The sequence below is a fragment of the Salmo trutta genome, chromosome 30, assembly GCF_901001165.1.
Source record: "Salmo trutta chromosome 30, fSalTru1.1, whole genome shotgun sequence".
NCBI lineage: Eukaryota > Metazoa > Chordata > Actinopteri > Salmoniformes > Salmonidae > Salmo > Salmo trutta.
Genome location: NC_042986.1, coordinates 2,026,478 through 2,048,512, shown reverse-complemented (window position 1 = coordinate 2,048,512; position 22,035 = coordinate 2,026,478). Strand labels below are relative to the sequence as shown.

At 46.9% G+C, this 22,035-nt stretch overlaps 1 protein-coding gene across 2 annotated transcripts in view; it reads right to left on the bottom strand.

Annotated features, from left to right (window-relative positions):
- LOC115168944 (methylenetetrahydrofolate reductase) overlaps positions 1–15,986 on the bottom strand; it is a 38,017-nt gene extending 22,031 nt beyond the window's left edge. The window contains exons 1-2 of one of the 2 annotated variants that reach the window (XM_029724480.1): positions 15,364–15,986; positions 921–1,172 (exon numbers count right to left, since the gene is read on the bottom strand). In XM_029724480.1, the coding sequence (XP_029580340.1) occupies positions 921–1,171 (251 nt within the window). In that variant the 5' untranslated portion in view covers position 1,172; positions 15,364–15,986. Of the gene's footprint in view, positions 1–920; positions 1,176–15,363 lie in introns of both variants that reach the window. The other variant, XM_029724479.1, reaches the window with a different exon arrangement.
- Between the last annotated feature and the right edge of the window lie 6,049 nt (positions 15,987–22,035).

Below are 22,035 nucleotides of genomic sequence, written 5' to 3'. Positions count from 1 at the left end.
GGTGAATTTGAGGGGAAAAAAACATGTAATTTAACATATAATTAAACAGAATTTCCAAACGTGGATCTGTTGTAGATGCATGCAGCAACTCCTCAGCTAGGTCAAATCCTCTCTGCTTACCTCATGTCAAAATAACAGTCCCCCACAAGTCCTTGCTTTTTTTGTGCATGTATGGCACACATTGTAAGTGATGTAAGTGTAGAGGAATTGGGTCTACAACAGAGCCACATTTGGAAAGTCTGTTTACTATATGTTCTATTAGATGTTTTTTCTCAATTTCCCTCCTGCATAAGGACCAATCCTACGGACAATCGGCAGAGTAAGTAAAAATTGAATTTTATTTAACTTCTGGCAGACTATTCCGTTTTTTTGCAAGCAAATTCCTAGCAACGCTAGTGTGTAAATACTAGCGTTGCTAAAAGTAGATAGTTAGTTAGCAGCTTAGCGAGCAGATCCGACCCACTTGCTTACAGCTGCACTAGGAACGGACAGGCTTCCTGTGTAGATTAAGACAACGTGGAGCCGACGCAAGGTATGGCTTGGAAAATGTACCTCAATCCAGGAATGAGAAATAAGTTGTACTCCCCCGAAATTGCCCCATTATCCCAACTGTTACAGAGAATATTGAACAACTGCTAAAAACTATCAGTTATACAATCTTCTCGGTGTAACAGTTGAGATAATGGGACAATTCGCAGTACAATGCATTTCTCATCCCTAGATTGAAGTACATTTTCCAAGCCATATCTCGCACTGGCTCCGCTGTGTCTTAATCTACACAGGAACCCTGTCCGTTCCTAGTGCAGCAGTAAGCAAGCGGGTCGGATCTGCTAGCTAGTTAGATGCTAATTTCAAACTCTGACCTCGTTTTGAGTTACTAGCTAGAACAAGCCAACGGCAAATTGGTATTAGCTACAGACCTAGAGACGAGATTGACAGCTCCACTGGCAGTACGAGGGGGGAAGAACTCTAGGGAAAACCAGTGGTCGCCTGACTCTGTCCGCCGGCGCATCTTGTCCCGTAGCCTTTCCGTGCGGTCGGCAGCCAGCACAGGCGTCGAGGAGCGAGAGCTCTCCTTGGAACTCTCGCCGCCGCTGTTGCGCTTGCCACTCGAGTCGCTTTTGGTGCATGTTCGCCAGTTGTCGTCGACTCTCTGCACATTATTCACCATGCTGCTGCAGAATAAAAACAGTGTTTGACTCCCAAACTGTCATGAGTGTGCTTAAACTGAAGTTCTCTCTCTCACACACACACACACACCACACACACAAAAATGGGCATTCCTGGTGAAAACGTTAAAGACATGCTAGCCAGCATGCAACACTGCTTGCTAGCTAGCTACAGTGAAGGAAAAAGTATTTGTTCCCCTGCTGATTTTGTACGTTTGCCCACTGACAAAGAAGTGATCAGTCTATAATTTTAATGGTAGGTTTATTTGAACAGTGAGAGACAGAATAACAACAACAAAATCCAGAAAAAAAACGCATGTCAAAAATGTTATGAATTGATTTGCATTTTCATGAGGGGAATAAGTATTTGACCCCCTCTCAATCAGAAAGATTTCTGGCTTCCAGGTGTCTTTTATACAGGTAACGAGTTGAGATTAGGAGCACACTCTTAAAGGGATTGCTCCTAATCTCAGTTTGTTACCTGTATAAAAGACACCTGTCCACAGAAGCAATCAATCAATCAGATTCCAAACTCTCCACCATGGCCAAGACCAAAGAGCTCTCCGAGGATGTCAGGGACAAGATTGTAGACCTACACAAGGCTGGAATGGGCTACAAGACCATCGCCAAGCAGCTTGGTGAGAAGGTGACAACAGTTGGTGCGATTATTCGCAAATGGAAGAAACACAAAAGAACTGTCAATCTCCCTCGCCCTGGGGCTCCATGCAAGATCTCACCTCGTGGAGTTGCAATGATCATGAGAACGGTGAGGAATCAGCCCAGAACTACACGGGAGGATCTTGTCAATGATCTCAAGGCAGCTGGGACCATAGTCACCAAGAAAACAATTGGTAACACACTACGCCGTGAAGGACTGAAATCCTGCAGCGCCCGCAAGGTCCCCCCTGCTCAAGAAAGCACATATACATGCCCGTCTGAAGTTTGCCAATGAACATCTGAATGATTCAGAGGACAACTGGTGAAAGTGTTGTGGTCAGATGAGACCAAAATGGAGCTCTTTGGCATCAACTCAACTCGCTGTGTTTGGAGGAGGAGGAATGCTGCCTATGACCCCAAGAACAACATCCCCACCGTCAAACATGGAGGTGGAAACATTATTCTTTGGGGGTGTTTTTCTGCTAAGGGGACAGGACAACTTCAACGCATCAAAGGGACGATGGACGGGGCCATGTACCGTCAAATCTTGGGTGAGAAACTCCTTCCCTCAGCAAGGGCATTGAAAATGGGTCGTGGATGGGTATTCCAGCATGACAATGACCCAGAACACACGGCCAAGGCAACAAAGGAGTGGCTCAAGAAGAAGCACATTTAAGGTCCTGGAGTGGCTTAGCCAGGTTTCCACCATTGTTTCTGGAAAAATATTTTGTTTCTCAAAATAGTTTCTGGACATCAGAACAGCTATCACTAACCCCGTTTGGACGAGGACTTCTACTTCAATGAGTCAGAGGTGAAAGACATATTGATTATCCCGGACCAGGCCCTAATCCCAGACACTCGTAGAAGGCGCTATAGAGGCTGGCATGTGGGCACCCCGGTGCGACTATGGCGGCAAAATAATAAAATCGCTTCTACCCTCTGTTCTATTGGTGAATGTGAAATCGCTGGAGACTAAACTGGACAAGCTCCGAATGAGACCATCCTATCAACAGGACATTAAGAACTGTAACATACTATGCTTCTCTGAGTCATGGCTGAACAAGCACATGGATAATACACAGTTGAAGTCGGAAATTTACATACACCTTAGCCAAATACATTTAAACTCAGTTTTTCACAATTCCTGACATTTAATCCTAGTAAAAATTCCCTGTCTTAGGTCAGTTAGGATCACCACTTTATTTTAAGAATGTGAAATGTCAGAATAATAGTAGAGAGAATGATTTATTTCAGCTTTAATTTCTTTCATCACATTCCCAGTGGGTCAGATGTTTACATACACTCAATTAGTATTTGGTAGCATTGCGTTTAACTTGGGTCAAAAGTTTCCAGTAGCCGTCCACAAGCTTCCCACAATAAGTTGGGTGAATTTTGACCCATTCCTCCTGACAGCGCTGGTGTAACTGAGTCAGATTTGCAGGCCTCCTTGCTCGCACAAGTTTTTTCAGTTTTGCCCACAAATTGTCTATAGGATTGAGGTCAGGGCTTTGTGATGGCCACTCCAATACCTTATCGTTGTTGTCCTTAAGCCATTTTGCCACAACTTTGGAAGTATGCTTGGGGTCATTGTCCATTTGCAACCAAGCTTTAACTTCCTGACTGATGTCTTGAGATGTTGCTTCAATATACCCTGTGCTTGACGGTTGGGATTGTGTTCTTTGGCTTGCAAGCCTCCCCCTTTTTCCTTCAAACATAACGATGGTCATTATGACCAAACAGTTCCATTTTTGTTTCGTCAGACCAGAGGACATTTCTCCAAATAGTACGATCTTCGTCCCCATGTGCAGTTGCAAACCGTAGTCTGGCTTTTTTAATGGAGGTTTTGGAGCAGTGGCTTCTTCCTTGCTGAGCGGCCTTTCATATAGGACTCGTTTTACTGTGGATATAGATACTTTTGTACCTGTTTCCTCCAGCATCTTCACAAAGTCCTTTGCTGTTGTTCTGGGATTGATTTTCACTTTTCGCACCAAAGTACGTTCATCTCTAGGAGACAGAACGCGTCTCCTTCCTGAGTGGTAAGACGGCTGCGTGGTCCCATGGTGTTTATATTTGCTTACTATTATTTGTACAGATGAACGTGGTACCTTCAGGCATTTGGAAATTGCTCCCATGGATGAACCAGACTTGTGGAGGTCTACAATTGTTTTTCTGAGATCTTAGCTGATTTCTTTTGATGTCAAGCAAAGAGGCACTGGGTTTGAAGGTAGGCCTTGAAACACATCCACAGGTACACCTCAAATGACTCAAATGATGTCAATTAGCCTATCAGAAGCTTCTAAAGCCATGACATCATTTTCTGGAATTTTCCAAGCTGTTTAAAGGCACAGTCAACTTAGTGTATGTAAACTTCTGACCCACTGGAATTGTGATACAGTGAATTATAAGTGAAATAATCTGTCTGTAAACAACTGTTGGAAAAATGACTTGTGTCATGCACAAATTAGATGTTCTAACCGACTTGCCAAAACTATAGTTTGTTAACAAGAAATTTGTGGAGTGGTTGATAAACGAGTTTTAATGACTCCAACCTAAGTGTATGTAAACTTCCGACTTCAACTGTAAATCTAGCTGTTTTTTTCTATGCATTAGCAGGACAGAATATAAGAGAACAGTAAGATCAGGGGTGGTGGTGGGGGTCTCTTTATTAACAAAAGCTGGTGCACAATCTCTAATATTAAGGAAGCCTCAAGGTTCTGCTCGCCTGAGTTAGAATACCTTATGATAAACTGTAGACCATACTATTTAATAATTGAGTTTCTGTATTTTTCGTAGCTGTCTATTTACCACCGCAAACCAATGCTGCCACTAAGACTGCACTCAACGAGCTGTATAGGGCCATAAGCGAACAAGAAAATGCTCATTCAGAGGTGGTGCACCTGGTGGACGGAGATTTTAATGCACGAAAACATCTGTTTTATCAGCATGCCACCTGTGCAACTAGAGTAGAAAAATCTCTAGATCACCTTTACGCACCACAAGCTCTCCCCTGCCCTCCATTTGGCAAATCGGACCATAACTCTTATCGTCCTTATTACAAGCAAAAACTCAAAACAGGAAGTACCAGTGACATGCTCAATACGGAAGTGGTCAGATGAAGTGGATGCCAAGCTACAGGACTGTTTTGCTAGCGCAGACTGGAATAGGTTCTGGGATTCATCCGACGGAATTGAGGAGTCTACCACATCAGTCATAGGCTTCATTAATAAGTGCATCGAGGACTTTGTCCACATAGTGAACATATGTACATATCCCAACCAGAAGCCATGGATTACAGGCAACATCCGAGTTAAAGGTTAGAGCTGCCGCTTTTAAGGAGCAGGACACTATCCGGACATTTATAAGAAATCCCACTACGCCCTCTGACGAACCATCAAACAGGCAAAGCGTAAATACAGGACTATGATCGAAACTTACTACACTGGCTCTCATGCTCGTCGGATGTGAAAAGGCTTGGAAACTTTCACGGATTACAAAGGGAAAACCAGCCGAGAGCTGCCCAGTGACGAGTCTACCAGCCGAGTTCAATGCCTTCTTTGCTCACTTCGAGGTAAGCAACACTGAACCATGCGTGAGAGCACCAGCTGTTCCGGGCAACTGTATGATCGCGCACTCTGTAGCCGATGCGAGTAAGACCTTTAAATAAGACCTTTCAAACAGGTTCAACATTCACAAGGCTAGATTACCAGGATGATAGATTACCAGGATGCATTCGCGGAGCATGCGCTGACCAGATGGCAAGTATTTCACTGACATTTTCAACCTCTTTCTGACCCATTCTGGAATACCCACATGTTTCAAGCAAACCACCATAGTCCTTGTGCCTAAGAAAGCCAAGGTAACCTGTCTAAATGACTACCGCCCCATAGCACTCACATCTGTACCCATGAAATGATTTGAAAGGCATCATTTCATTGGCAAGTCGGTTAGAACATCTAATTTGTGCATGACACAAGTCATTTTTCCAACAGTTGTTTACAGACGGATGGCTCACATCAACACCATCATCCCAGAAACACTTTTCCACCTGGACAAAAGGAATACCTACGTGAGAATACTGTTCATTGACTATAGCTCAGCGTTCAACACCATAGTGCCCTCCAAGCTCCTCACTAAGCTTAGGACACCTCCCTCTGCAACTGGATCTTTGACATCCTGATGGCCACCCCCAGGTGGTGAGGGTAGGCAACAACACATCTGCCATGCTGACCCTCAACACAAGAGCCCCTCAGGAGTGCGTGCTCAGTCCCCTCCTGTACTCCCTACCACGACTGTGTGGCCATGCACAACTCCAACGCCATCATTAAGTTTGGCGACAAAACAACGGTGGCAGGCCTGATCACCGACGATGATGACAGCCTATTAGGGAGGTGGTCAGAGACTTGGCAGTTTGGTGCCAGGACAACAACATCTCCCTCAGCATGGGCAAGACAAATGGTGCTTATCATGGACTACAGGAAATGGAGGGCCGAACATGCCCTCATTCACTTCGACAGGACTGTAGTAGAGCAGGTCGAGAGCTTCATGTTCCTTGGTGTCCACATCACTAAGGAACTATTATGATCTAAACACCAACACAGTTGACAATGCCCCTACCCCCTCAGGAGGCTGAAAATATTTGGCATGGGCCCTCTTATCCTGAAAAAGTTCTACAGCTGCACCATTGAGAGCATCTTGACTGGCTGCATCACAGCTTGGTATGGCAACTGCTCGGCATTCGACCGCAAGGCACTATGGAGGGTATTGCGTACGGCCCAGTACATCACTGGGGCCATACTCCCTGCCATCCAGGACCTCTATACCAGGCGGTGTCAGACGAAGGCTCTAAAAATATTCAAAGTCTCAAACCACCAAGCACAAATGCAATGATATACATTTTATTGGCTTGCTATATGAGCTGCTTTTCCTGAAAATGTCTGACATAGCTAGCTAGTTGTTGTTGTAGTGCAATGTCCATTAAATGTTACAGCCCCAACATGATCATGTAGTCATGCATCTGCAGACCAGCGAGGAGGAGAAAAGCCTGCTTTGGGTGAGATAGCTAGCTAGTTGATGTTGTTCTAGCTATAATATTAGATCACATTTACAGGAAATGCAGCTCAAATACCAAGCCAATTACAATGATAGACATTTTTTGTTTTGACATTGACATCTAGGTATCTAATCAATTATAGCAGTAGCAGTTTTCTCTTATCTCGTCTGGGCACTGCAACAGCCAGATTGAAGCAACTGCACATCTAATCTTCTTTCCCATCCCCTCATCTTGATTCTACAGGGAGCTAGCCTTTTCTCTTCAAAACATCACTGGCAAGCTAGCTAATGTTAGCAAACTTGAGCATAGATCTCAGCTTGCTAACTAGCAAAGCCAACCAACTGTCTACACACCAAATATACACAGAGCCTAACAATTATTTCCTAAACTAATGTTAGTCTCAAGCATTTGAAAAGTACATAGCAAGTCCTATTGCTCTGTTACACAATGTAAGAACCACTAGATACAGGCTAGCCAGAACGCTCTAATGCTAGCTAGCTAACCAGCCATGTTATTTCGATTGAGAAGAGGCAATGCCTTTCTGTAGCTTTCAAATTCTGTTAATATCATTTAGTAACTTTAACACATTTTATCCATATTAGCACAGTGGAGAACGTGCTTCCAGACAGGAACCCTGGCACCCTGTTTGAAAGCACATTCCAGAATGACAACACCTCACTTTATTGGTCAGAAGAATATGCCTGCCCACCAGAGCCCTCTTATTTTTCTCTGCTGCTGCTTTACATTTTTATTGGCAGATCGCAACCAACTGACAGGTGCATACACCGCCACCTACTGTACTGGAGTGAGGCCAGTCACGACCTAGCTAACCCTGAATAAAATAATTGCCTACAAAACCTCACTACTCCCATCATCCCCATCCAAAATACCACATAATCCCCATTCCATCCAACCTCTGACCCTATCAAACAACCTCTCCCTTTCTACATCATACATTTCACAAAATAATAATACATGATCAACCGTTTCCTCTACCATTCAGCCATTACACATTCCAGTACCATGTTTCCCTATCAATTTTAGAGGAATTCAATCCCATATGCCCTAATCTCATCCTGCACAACATAACTTCCTCCCTTCTGTTCCCATTATATGACACTATCTCCCGTACAGATTTCCTATAACTATAGAAATGTCAGCCCTTACTACTTTTATCCCATTTTCTCTGCCAGCAATCTAATACATTTTTCAGAATCAATGTTTTAATTTCCCCTCTACCCAACTGCACCTGTATATCCACAATATTATTTTCCCAGGATTTTTTTGCTATTATATCTACTATATAATTTCCATAAACTGTATTCACCAGAATCCAACAGAACTTAATTGTAATACCATTTATTTGTAAGCCCAACATGTTACTTCCGTCGTAAACATTGGACCAAGGTGCAGCGTGGTAGGCGAACATTTTACTTTTATTAAAAATGAACACCAACAAAACAACAAAAATACAAAACGAACGTAAAGTTCTGCAGGCTACACAGCAACTATGCAAAAACAAGATCCCACAAACTAAGGTGGGAAAAAGGCTGCCTAAGTATGATCCCCAATCAGAGACAACGATAGACAGCTGCCTCTGATTGGGAACCATACCAGGCCAACAAAGAAATAGAAAAACTAGAATGCCCACCCAAATCACACCCTGACCTAACCAAATAGAGAAATAAAAAGGCTCTCTAAGGTCAGGGCGTGACAATACCCAACCCCCAAAAGGTGCGGACTCCGGCCGCAAAACCTGACTCTATCGGGGAGGGTCCGGGTGGGCATCTAGCCTCGGTGGCGGCTCCGGTGCGGGACGTAGACCTCGCTCCGCTCGCGGATCCGCCATCTTCAGTGGCGACTCTGGTGCCGCCATCTTCGGTGGCGACTCTGGTGCGGGGATCGTCGCCGGAAGCTCCGGACCATGGATCGTCGCCGGAGGAACCGGACTTTAGATCGTCGCTGGAGACTCCGGACCGTAGATCGCCGCAGAAGGTTCCGGACTGGGAACCGCCGCCTGAGGCTCCGGACTTGGAACCGTCGCCGGAGGCTCCGGACCGCATACCGTCGCTGAAGGCTCCGGGCCATGGATCTTCACAGGAGGCTCCGGCCATGGATCATCACTGGAGGCTCCGGGCCATGGATCATCACTGGAGGCTCCGGGCCATGGATCATCACTGGAGGCTCCGGGCCATGGATCATCACTGGAGGCTCCGGGCCATGGATCATCACTGGAGGCTTCGGGCCATGGATCATCACTGGAGGCTTCGGGCCATGGATCATCACTGGAGGCTTCGGGCCATGGATCATCACTGGAGGCTTCGTGCCATGGATCATCACTGGAGGCTTCGTGCCATGGATCATCACTGGAGGTTTCGGGCCATGGATCATCACTGCAAGCTCCGGGCCATGGATCATCACTGCAAGCTCCGGGCCATGGATCATCACTGCAGGCTCCGGGCCATGGATCATCACTGCAGGCTTCTTGCCATGGATCATCACTACAGGCTTCTTGCCATGGATCATCACTGGAGGCTTCGTGCCATGGATCATCACTGGAGGCTTCGTGCCATGGATCATCACTGCAGGCTCCGGGCCATGGATCATCACTACAGGCTTCTTGCCATGGATCATCACAGGAGGCTTCGGACCATGGATCATCACTGGAGGCTTCAGACTGGGAACCCTCACAGGAGGCTCCAGACTGCGGAGGCACACTGAAGGCCTGGTGCGTGGAGCCGGCACAGGGCGTACCAGGCTGAGGAGATGCACTGGAGACCGGGTGCATGGAGCAGGCACAGGGCGTACCAGGCTGGAGAGACGCATTGGAGGCCGGGTGCGTGGAGCAGGCACAGGTCGAACCGGGCTGGGGAGACGCACTGGGGACCGGGTGCGCGGAGCTGGCACAGGATATACTGGGCCGTGGAGGCACACTGGCGGTCTGGAGCGTAGAGCTGGCACAACACGTCCTGGCTGGATGCTCACTTTAGCCCGGCAAGTGCGGAGCGCTGGCACAGGACGCACTGGGCTGTGAAGGCGCACTGGCGACACAGTGCATCGAGCCGGCGCAGGATATCCTGGACCGAGGAGGTGTACTGGAGACCAGGAGCGTAGAGCTGGCACAACACGTCCTGGCTGGATGCTCACTTTAGCCCGGCAAGTGCGGAGCGCTGGCACAGGACGCACTGGGCTGTGAAGGCGCACTGGCGACACAGTGCATCGAGCCGGCGCAGGATATCCTGGACCGAGGAGGTGTACTGGAGACCAGGAGCACTGAGCCGGCACAACCTGTCCTGGCTGAATGCTCACTTTCGCACGGCAAGTGCGAGGAGCTGGCACAGAACGCACCGGGCTGTGGATGCGCACTGGAGACACATTTACATTTACATTTTAGTAATTTAGCAGACGCTCTTATCCAGAGCGACTTACAGTAGTGAATGCATACATTTCATACAATTTCATATTTTTGTATATTTTTTTAATTATTATATATATTTTTTGTATCTCCGCAAAACATGGTGCCTGACTGATCCCACGCTCCTCACAGCGACTGTCTTGCTCCAGACACCAATGCATCCACTCTACCTCATCACTCCCCTCAACCATCTCACAATACTCCTCGCTCAGTCTATCCCAATATTCCTCTTCGCTCTCAGACTCGCCCCTCGGCTTCACCGACCAACCCGTGTGCCCACCCCCCAAAAAAATTGGAGGCTGCCTCTCGGGCTTCCGTCGTAGTCGTGAACTTCGGAGTCACCGTTGATCCTCCTTCGCTGCCTCCGCCTGCTTCCATGGCAGGGTCTTGTCCCCTGCCATAACCTCCTCCATGTCCATGATGTCCTCCACTCCCTTTTCTCCCGGGCCCAGGATCCCTGCTCCTCCTGGCCACGCTGCTTGGTCCTTTGGTGGTGGGATCTTCTGTTACGTCCGTCGTAAACATTGGACCAAGGTGCAGCGTGGTAGGTGAACATTTTACTTTTATTAAAAATGAACACCGACAAAACAACAAAAATACAAAACGAACGTAAAGTTCTGCAGGCTACACAGCAACTATGCAAAAACAAGATCCCACAAACTAAGGTGGGGAAAAGGCTGCCTAAGTATGATCCCCAATCAGAGACAACGATAGACAGCTGCCTCTGACTGGGAACCATACCCGGCCAACAAAGAAATAGAAAAACTAGAATGCCCACCCAAATCACACCCTGACCTAACCAAATAGAGAAATAAAAAGGCTCTCTAAGGTCAGGGCGTGACACAACAGCATCAATATTTTTTAACCATAAATCCTCACGTTCTTACTTTCCAGATCCTAAACTACAGGAACTGACGCAGAGTCCAAACATATTACTACTCTTCTTGGTTGCACCTCCTATTGCAATCCAACAATTTCTGTGGAATATACAGATAAAGAATAGCATAGATTAACATCGAACTCAGGAATAAACACACCTGCGGTCTTCCCGTTCATGGGATCCTTTGAACCATCTGTATACACATCAAGGCAAGAATAAAACTAAATACTAACATATTGATCCACTACTGTTCCTACACTGTCTTCTTCACACCACTGTTTCTTTTCTTCGATCAGGCTTACAGTAGATCAATGTCGTCTTGTATAAAACCACGGTGGCACATTTCCTATTGCTACAGATGGCCCTATAACAAGGTCCCTGAGTCCATATTCATCAACCCTTTTCCCAATCTCTGGGCCAAAACACCTCTTTTGATATCGTTCATTATTCCCAAAAGTCTTCCAATACTGTCAGTGCAGGATGACCTACCATACTACACTTCAGACCTACCATACTACACTTCAACTCATCTAAGGGATAGTGGCATTTCCCCAGTATCTACTTGTAAAGCCTCAAACAGTGTAGTTCTAAAATGTACCATCGCACATCCTGAGTGCCCTTGCTTGCATCCTATCAAAGGCGCAACAGCGATGTAAAAGCAGCAAAACCATATTCAAAGCACCCATAATCTATGGACGATCTCATCAAAGTACAATAAATATTCAGTAAAGATTACCTGTCTGCCCCCCAATCAAGCCCAACTATTGTCCTCAATACATGTAATATAACGTCTCCATGTAAGCTTTTCATCATACCATAGCCCCAAATACTTCAATTCTGTTACCCTTTCCATTCGTTCTCAAATATTATCGAACACTGACATCTTCTTTAATCATTTTGATAGCAAAAAACATGTGGAAAGATATAGATAGACAGATAACTTGAAACACCATGATAAGGACCATTATTTTACTGCTACAACAGCACCATGCATTTTCTCTATTACATAAGGAATATTTGTCACGGCTGTTCGAAGGAGCGGACCAAAATGCAGCGTGTTCGTAGTTCCACATATTTATTCAAACGTGAAACTGAATGCAATACACTTAAATACTTAAACACAAAAACAACAAACCGTGACGCAGAGAGGAAAACACACTACTCAAAATATAATAACCCACAAACAATGAAAAACCCCTACATAAGTATGATCTCTAATCAGAGGCAATGAGGATCAGCTGCCTCAAATTAGAGATCAACCCCAAACAATCCCAACATAGAAATAGGCAAACTAGAACTTGAACATAGAAATAGAAAACAGAACAACCCAAAACAGCCCCTGTCACGTCCTGCCCTACTCTGCCCTACTATAGAAAATGACATCTTACTAGGGTCAGGACGTGACAGTACCCCCCCCCCCCCCCCCCCCCCCCCCCCCCCCCCCCCCCCCCCCCCCCCCCAAAGGTGCAGACTCCGAATGCAAAACACCTCCCAAAAAACAACCACAAAACACAAAGGGAGGGTAGGGTGGGTGACAAATGTCTATGGCGGCGGCTCTGGTTCCGGGCGTAGTACCCCCACTGCCCGCTGATCCTCCCCGCTTCTGTATGTCCATGGATCATCGCCGGAGCCTTCAGACCGCCAACCGCCGCTGAAGACTCTGGGTTGCAGACCACCGCTGAAGGATCTGGGTTGCAGACCACCGCTGAAGGCTCTGGGTTGCAGACCACCGCTGAAGGCTCTGGGTTGCAGACCACCGCTGAAGGCTCTGGGTTGCAGACCACCGCTGAAGGATCTGGGTTGCAGACCACCGCTGAAGGCACTGGCTGTACCGGGTTATGGCTGTGCACTGGAGGAATAGTGCGGGGAGCAGGCACAGGACGTACTGGGCTATGGAGGCGCACTGGAGGGAGAGTGCGAGGAGCAGGAAAAGCAGGAATCGGTCTCACCGGACTGGGAAGACGCACTAATGGCCGAGTGCTCACAGCAGGCACTGGCTGTACCGGGTTATGGACGCGCACTGGAGGGTTAGTGCGGGGAGCAGGAACAGGACGTACTGGACTGGGCAGGCGCACTGGAGGCCTGATGCGTGGGACTGGCATAGGAGGTGCCAGACAAGTAACACGCACCTCAGGGCGAGTGTGGGGAGCAGGAACAGGACGTACTGGGCTGGGCAGGCGCACTGGAGGCCTGATGCGTGGGGCTGGCTTAGGAGGCACCAGACTAGTAACACGCACCTCAGGGCGAGTGCGGGGAGCAGGAACAGGACGTACTGGACTGGGCAGGCACACTGGAGGTCTGATGCGTGGGGCTGGCTTTGGTTTGCTCCACGGCTCTCTCCTGTACGCCCGGGAAGTTAGGTCAAGGCTCCCCCCTGACTTAGCCAAACTCCCTGTATGCCCCCCAAAACATTTTTTTTGGAGCTGCCTCTCGTCCTTGCCTCTTGTTGGATATCGCACTTCATAGTATCGCCGCTCTGCCTTCGCTGCCTCAAGTTCCTCCTTCGGGCGTTGGTACTCCCCAGCCTGCCTCCATGGTCCCTTTCCATCCAGTATTTCCTCCCATGTCCATGACTCCTGCTGCTCCATGCCACGCTGCTTGGTCCTTGGTTGGTGGGTTATTCTGTCACGGTTGTGATAAGGAGCGGACCAAAGCGCAGCATTTTCGTAGTTCCACATATTTATTAAAAGTGAAACTGAATGCAATACACTAATAACTTGAAAATAGGAAAACAACAAACCGTGACGCAGCGAGGACAACACACTACTCAAAAGACAATAACCCACAAACAACAATTGAAAAAAAAACGCTACTTAAATATGATCTCTAATCAGAGGCAATGAGGATCAGCTGCCTCCAATTAGAGATCAACCCCAAACAATCCCAACATAGAAATAGAAAACTAGAATTTAAACATAGAACTAGAAAACATAGATCAGCCCAAAAACACCCCCTGCCCTACTCTACTATAGAAAATGACATCTTACTTGGATCAGGACGTGACACTTGTTCATGCATTGTACAAATCCCTACACGCTGAGTCCGGGGAACAGTCCGGCTAGTCGATTACCTATCAACTACACTCCGTAACAGATCTGTGTCCTTTACTTTGAACTTACAACTGTGGTCCTTAGTAGATTTGCTTGTTTTGAGATCAAAGCAAGAGCAGCATGTAGCCACGTGTGCACATTTTGTTCATAACCTTTGCTAGTGAGTTATTTGCCCATTTATAGATCATTTGTAGTCAGCAATAGGGGAGTGATTGCTTCCTACAAGACCACAACACGTGTACATTTCTAGACATCTTTGAATAGCCAGTCAAGTAAAGAGCTTTTGTCTTAAAGGGGAAGTGTTGTTTTTTGAGACAGGCTTGAATAAGCTAAGTAGCTAATAGCCTGTGGGTAGCACAATTTGTCTGATTCTCTGTAATTGTATTGGAATAATAATGTATTTTATTTTGTAAAGTGGCTTCTTGAATCAAACATCCTTTTCAGTCACCTCCTTGTCTGAAGGACAAGTGGATAAAGAGGTTAATGTTAAGCCCTGCATGTTTTTTTTTTTCAAATGTCTTATGGAATGTAGACCTACATCGAACGCCACACATTGACGACTACTGTAGGCTGAATGATTGAACAGCCATTTACATGTTAAAATGTTATGGGATGCATTTTCATCATTGTTTTTGTTATGGTAGGCAACTCTGGCAGGCCTACATTATGATCAAATAGCCACAGTAGCCTACTTGGCCACTGTTAAAACTAAGTTTAAGCGGGTACAGCCTCTGCGCTCACAGTAAACGCGCACTGGAAGTTTCACAGAATTTTCACAACGTTCAAGTTTGTGCTCAGCAGATCTGAAAATTGCTTAATGTTACTGACGAAAGAAAATGAGGGTCCATTGCTTGAAAGTGTTGTTGCATTTATTCTCAAAAGAATTTAAATGTTTGATCATATTTTTTGCCACTACAAAAGTGATTTAATTGGTGCAACTCATATTTTACATGTGCAAATCATACTTTACATGCTTGTACACTTAACGTTATGTCTCTAATTTACCTTAATAAGAACTATCTAGCTTGCTAGCCACTGAACAGAATAAACAAATCAGCTACAAAGAGAAGGTTGGCTAGCTATCCTGGGCAAAAATGCAAACAAAAAAAAATACAGTAAATGCATAGCTACCGTTAGCCTACCTGTTTCTCTCAATTCTTTCGCAAATTCTATGTAGCTATTCCCCCAGGTTCGCCTCCACTATGTGAGTAGGTACAACGTGGAGCTGCTCATTTATGTCCGTCCCGTCCCCAGAATGAATTTTTCAACAGTATTGCCAAATATTTTCCAGTGAGATCTACTATTGGCTCCTTGATTTGTTGCTAGATTACGTTTAGCCGTTTCCTCGACGACGTAACAGCACCAATTTGCCTTGCTGCGGCACAGCTGCGGTCCCCGGCATAGCGTTTTCTCCCCTCTCCCGCCGCACACCCCTCCGGAATGTGCTTCTATGCCTATATGTTGCTGGCTCAGTGCTATTCGGGATCCTTGGGACGTCCATATCCTAACCCTAACCTTAACTATGGTTAAGGTCAACCCCTATATAACTCTGACTTCTGTTGCACAAACAGCTTCTCCTGCTCTCGTTTGCGGCAGAGTTGAGTGGAAAAGTCGCTAAATGCTATCAAAACTATAGAAACCCTTGGTGTCAAAACTCCCCAAAGGCAGCCTGAAAAGTAGCTGCATATTATTGAGGTAGATTTCTATCAAAATGTTTAAAATATAGTATATAAGCCTAGATTTACGCAGCAGTAATGTTAGTTATTAGCTACTTCTGAAGAAAAAAATGTCTTTCGGGTTCTCATTCACTTGCAGTGTTGTTTGATTGTCGACTGAACAGTCGATAAAATAATATTTGGTTGTGATCATTGCAAAATACCTATTTGGGATGCAGCAGTAGATAGTTAAAATGCTCATTCATTCGCTGACGTCATTAAAAAAATCGATGGTATGTATTTTACTGGTTGAATTTTAGCTATAATGGAGTTGATTGGCGTTATTGACACAAACATTCTAATAAAGAAAGGACATTCATAAAAGCCTTACATTCCAGTAATAATCTGAACGTAGATTAGATTATAACATTTTGTCCGTTTAGTTTGCACAGAATGGAAATGCACATAATGCAGCGTGTAAAACAACTTTTTTTTGACTGCCCCCAGTTTTTTCCCCCACGGTGATGAATTTGTGAATAGAGATTCGAAGAATACAGTATTAGCAGGATAATTCCATATCTCTGTTGAAACTTGCAGTGACAGCAGAAGGCACACATCAAGGATATAATTAATATAGTTAGGGTCAATGGAGATGTCCGTGTACAGAATAAGTCATATTTTCTATGCAACCAAGCCCACATTTTTAGATTTAAAAAGGTAGATATTTGATGACACTGAATGTTTTATTTAATCAGAATTTTGCTTTATTCCATTGGACCCCATTTATTTTCTTCTTAATTGATGCCCTCTACTGACAGTCTTTGGTACCTCAATGTTGTTTCTCCTGGCTCATGTGGGTTAATTTCACTTAAACAGTGCTCTTCCTGCACATAAGGGTTGTGTTTACTAATTAACCAAATCGTATTGTCTATGTTCCCTACAGGAGTTGTTACGTCACCACATGATAGAAAGATTAGAGACATGCCTAACCCATGTCCTTGGAAGAGCACCCCTGGGTATTGGACTATTTGGAGTTCACCTGCAGCCAGGAGTTGGCATTAGTCAATGAGCTTTCACAGCATCTAGCGATGCCCCAGGACATTACAGATGCTCTGACTGAGCTGCAAAACATCATAGTTCTGTAGAAAGAAAGTCAGGTGCCATCCTGAGCGGTGGTTGTTCAAAGGGGCCCTGGAGTTGGTCGACTTAGGCTACCCTAGTAAATCTTCTAGAAATAGCTCTCCCAGTGCCGTGCATAACAAATTTGTTGGGAGTGTCAGTTAAGGGTTTCTACAGTCCCTCCACCAATGATGAGCTAGACAGAATGGTCTCTGAAATAAAATCAAGGAGGCCCCATGCAGGATACAGGCTGGTTAAAGGTACTCCGCAGGCCCAGGGGCATCGAGTGCAGTGGGGGAGGGTGAGGGCGTCGATGCATCGCGTTGATACCATGGGGGTTTTGTCGAGGATGACCCAATTCGGAGGTGCTGTACCCGGCCAGAACATCTGGTCCACATCGATACAAACCATAAATCATTCACTAAGTACTTTTCAATACATTTCTATTGATATGGCTTTGATGTACAGATCGGTCTTATTCATGCCTTGATACTGGAAATGTCTTGCTAGGTGGCACTACAGTTATGTCATGCAAAGCACCAAGTTCATTTGCCATCATGTAATGTTAACAACCTGGGGCGGCAGGTAGCCTAGTGGTTAGGGTGTTGGGCCAATAACCGAAAGGTTGCTAGATCAAATCCCCGAGTTGACAAGGTAAAAATATGTTGTTCTACCCCTGAACAAGGCAGTTAACCCACTGTTCCTAGGCTGTCATTGTAAATAAGAATTTGTTATTAACTGACTTGCCTAGTTAAATAAAAAATCCTGTGCAATGGTATTGTTAACATATCTTTTCTGCAAATATCATAATTTTTGTATTGTGTTATTCAACAGCTACAACATGGTCATTTTTGGCAGAGTTGACGTATTTTCAAACGACTAAATATATATTTATCTAAAAAATTCATAAAAATGTCGAGAAAAATATAAAACAATAACAGAATGTATCACTCACATACTCTAAGTTTGGTACTTACTTTCTCAGGTGAATCATTGGCTCTTGAGATTAATCAAAGTAGATCAAGCTTGTGTTTATGTGACATTTGGCACATAACATTTGACATACTGTCCCTGAAAATAGTCCACCTTTCCCAGTCGGTCAAGGTCCCTTTTAGCAAGCCAGGCATACTTTTGCTTGAATTAAAACTCAGAGAGACTATTCTCAAGCTCTGAGAGAGGCTATTCTCTTTTCAATGCTCACACTATTACAAATGCTTTCATCTAGGACGAGAAGGATGGCTTTGTCATCCTTGGACATCCAACACCCCTTTAAAAAAACTCCACCCCTTTTGTAATCATCTTTTACAGCCATAGACTGTTAGGGATGGGTGAAGAAGAAAAATAATCTGTGTAGATCTTGAGAACCAACAACGGCATGGTGAAATTCTTTCTGGCTGGAAATGGCAATAAGGAAAACAAACTCCTGTCAGAATAAGGGAATAGTTATTGTAGGATGGAGGTAGGGGTGCTTCAAATCAAATTTTATCGGTCACATAAACATATTTAGCAGATGTTATTGCGGGTGTAGCGAAATGCTTGTGTTCCTAGCTCCAACAGTGCAGTAATATCTAACAAATCACAACAATACACACAAATCTGAAAGTACATTTATGGAAATAAGACATATAAATATTAGGATGAGCAATGTCGGAGTGGCATTGACTAAAATACAGTAGAATAGAATACAGTATATACATATGAAATGAGTAAAGCAATATATGACCCGAAGAGGGAAGTGTATGGGCCCATCGAATCAATCGATCACGGACTCCAAGCGGCGTGTACTGAGCACCTGCTGGACACTGAGAGGGTGCAGGTTCCAACCGCAACGCCCGCTCGATCTCCGCGTCCACCTCCCACACCACCGGTGCTACCAAGCATGAAGCTGGGAGGATGGGAGTTGGATTGATGGCCTGCTCCTCGGTGTCATATAGGCGGGACAGCGCGTCGGCCTTCGCGTTAAAGGAGCCTGGCCAATAGGAGATCGTAAAACGAAATCGGGTGAAGAACATGGCCCACCTGGCCTGACGCGGATTCAGTCTCCTAGATGCCCAGATGATTACGGTGGTCAGTCCAGATGAGGGAAGGGTGCTTAGCCCCCGCAAGCCAGTGTCTCCACACTTTCAGAGCTTTGACTATAGCTAACAACTCCCGGTCCCCCACGTCATAGTTCTGCTCCGCCGGACCGAGCTTCCTTGAAAAGAAAGGGCAAGGGCTGAGTTTTGGTGGCGTGCCCGAGCGCTGTGATAGCACGGCTCCCACCCCAGTCTCGGACGTGTCCACCTCCACTATGAATGCCAAAGAGGGGTCCGGATGAACCAGCACGGGAGCGTCGGTAAACAGCTCCTTCAGACGACTGAAAGCTCTGTTCGCCTCTGCTGACCAGCGCAAGTTCGCCGGCCCCCCTTTCAGCAGTGAGGTAATGGGAGCAGCCACCTGACCAAAGCCCCGGATAAACCTCCGGTATTAATTGGCAAACCCTATGAACCGCTGCACCACCTTTACCGTGGTCGGAGTTGGCCAATTACGCACGGCCTTAGCGCGGTCACACTCCATCATCACCCCCCGAGGTGGAAATGCGATAACCCAGGAAGGAAACGGCTCGTTTGGAAAACACAGATTTCTCAGCCTTAACGTACAGGTTATGCTCTAGCAGTCGCCCAAGCACCTTGCGCACCAGGGATACATGCGCGGCGCATGTCGCGGAATAGATCAGGATCTCATCAATATACACCACCACACCATGCCCGTGTGGGTCCCTGAGAATCTTGTCTACAAAGGATTGAAAAACGGCTGGAGCATTCTTTAACCCATATGGCATGACGAATTACTCATAGTGGCCCGATGTGGTACTAAACGCGGTTTTCCACTCGTCTCCCCCCCGAATGCGCACCAGATTGTACGCGCTCCTGAGGTACAGTTTCATGAAAAAACGCGCTCCATGAAATGATTCCATTGCCGTAGCGATGAGAGGTAGCGGCTAACTAAACCCCACTGTGATGGAATTTATACCTCAATAATCAATGCACGGACGCAGACCTCCCTCCTTTTTCTTCATGAAAAAGAAACTCGAGGAGACGGGTGACATGAAGGGCCGAATGTACCCCTGTCTCAGAGATTCCGTGACATATGTCTCTATAGCCAGCGTCTCCTCTTGTGACAATGGGTACACGTGACTCCTGGGAAGTGTAGCGTTTACCTGGAGGTTTATCGCGCAATCCCCTCGTCGATGAGGTGGTAATCGGGTCGCCCTCTTTTTACAGAAGGCGATAGCCAAATCGGCATATTCAGAGGGAATGCGTACAATGGAAACCTGGTCTGGACTCTCCACCGTCTTCGCACCGATGGAAACTCCTATGCACCTGCCTGAACACTCCTCTGACCACCCTCTGAGAGCCCCCTGTCTCTATGAAATATCAGGATTGTGATTGGCCAGCCAGGGAATCCCCAGCACCACCGGAAACGCAGGCGAATCAATGAGGAAGAGACTAATCCGTTCCCCATGATCCCCCTGCGTTACCATGTCCAGTGGAACCGTGGCCTCCCTGACCAGCCCTGACCCTAATGGTCGGCTATCTAAGGAGTGCACGGGGAAAGGTTGGTGCAACGACACCAGGGGAATCCCTAGCCTTAATGCGAGCCCACGATCCATAAAGTTTCCAGCTGCGCCTGAATCGACTAGCGACTTATGCTGAAAAGAGGGAGAAAACTCAGGAAAAATTATTAGCACAAACATATGGCCAACAGGGAGCTCTGGGTGAGGCTGGTGCTTACTCACCTGGGGTGAACGAGGAGTGCTCTGCCTGCCATTCCGACTCCCAGACGAGCTTCTCCAGCACCGGTCGGCAGTGTGTCCACACCGGGTACAGGAGGAGCCTCCTCCTCTGGTCCCCCTCGATGCGCCCCCCCCCTAGCTCCATGGGGATGGGAGGCTGGAGGGCCTGGAGGAGGAACCAACAGGGCCCGTTCTGGACGCCCGCGGGCAGCCAGCAGATTCTCCAGACGGATGGACATGTCGATGAGTTCGTCGAGGGAGAGGGTAGTGTCCCGACAGGCTAGCTCCCGGCAGACGTCCTCCCGGAGGCTACAACGATAATGGTCCATCAGGGCCCTGTCGTTCCACCCCGCCCCAGCAGCCAAGGTCCGGAACTCCAGAGCAAAGTCCTGCGCGCTCCTCGTCTCCTGCCGCAGGTGGAACAGCCGTTCACCCACCGCCCGGCCTTCTGGTGGGTGGTTGAACACGGCCTGGAACCGGCGGGTGAACTCGGGGTAGTGATCCCTCGCCGAGTCTGGGCCATACCACACTGCGTTGGACCACTCCAGGGCTCGACCCGTTAAGCAGGAGATGAGGACGCTCACGCTCTCCTCTCCTGAGGGAGTCGGATGAACGGTAGCCAGGTACAACTCCAGCTGTAGCAGGAACCCCTGGCACCCAGCCGCCGCTCCATCGTACTCCCTGGGGAGAGCCAGACGTAGGGCCCCGGATCCGGACGCCGGAGGAGGGGTAGTAGGTGGGGGGGGGGGGGAGCTGGAGATGAGGAAGGGAGGCCACTCCTCTCCCATCGGTCCATCCTCTCCATCATCTGATCCATGGCTGAACCGATCCGGTGGAGAATGATTGTATGATGAAGGACACGTTCCTCCATCGATGGGAGAGGAGGCGCGGCTGCTCCTGCTGACTCCATAATCTGGGGTGCGGGATTCTGTCAGGGATTCCTAGGAGTGGTGGTTGGAGTCAGGCACAGAGAGCAGAGGGTAAGTATAACCCCTTTTATTTCTCCGGCACAAAACGGTCACGCCAAAACAGATGGCGCGTAACAAGGTAGACCAACCCAAAAACACAGGGCAAAACAGTCCGGAGAGAAAATAAGGCGCCAGCCAGCACATCCAAATAACAAACAGTGAAATAATCCCGCACAAACCTGGGCGGGCCTAACAGGCTTAAATAAACACAAATCAAGAAACAAAACAGGGAACAGTTGCAACCAATAAGACCGAACAAACAGAAAAGGAAAAAGGGATCAGCGGCGGCTAGTAGAC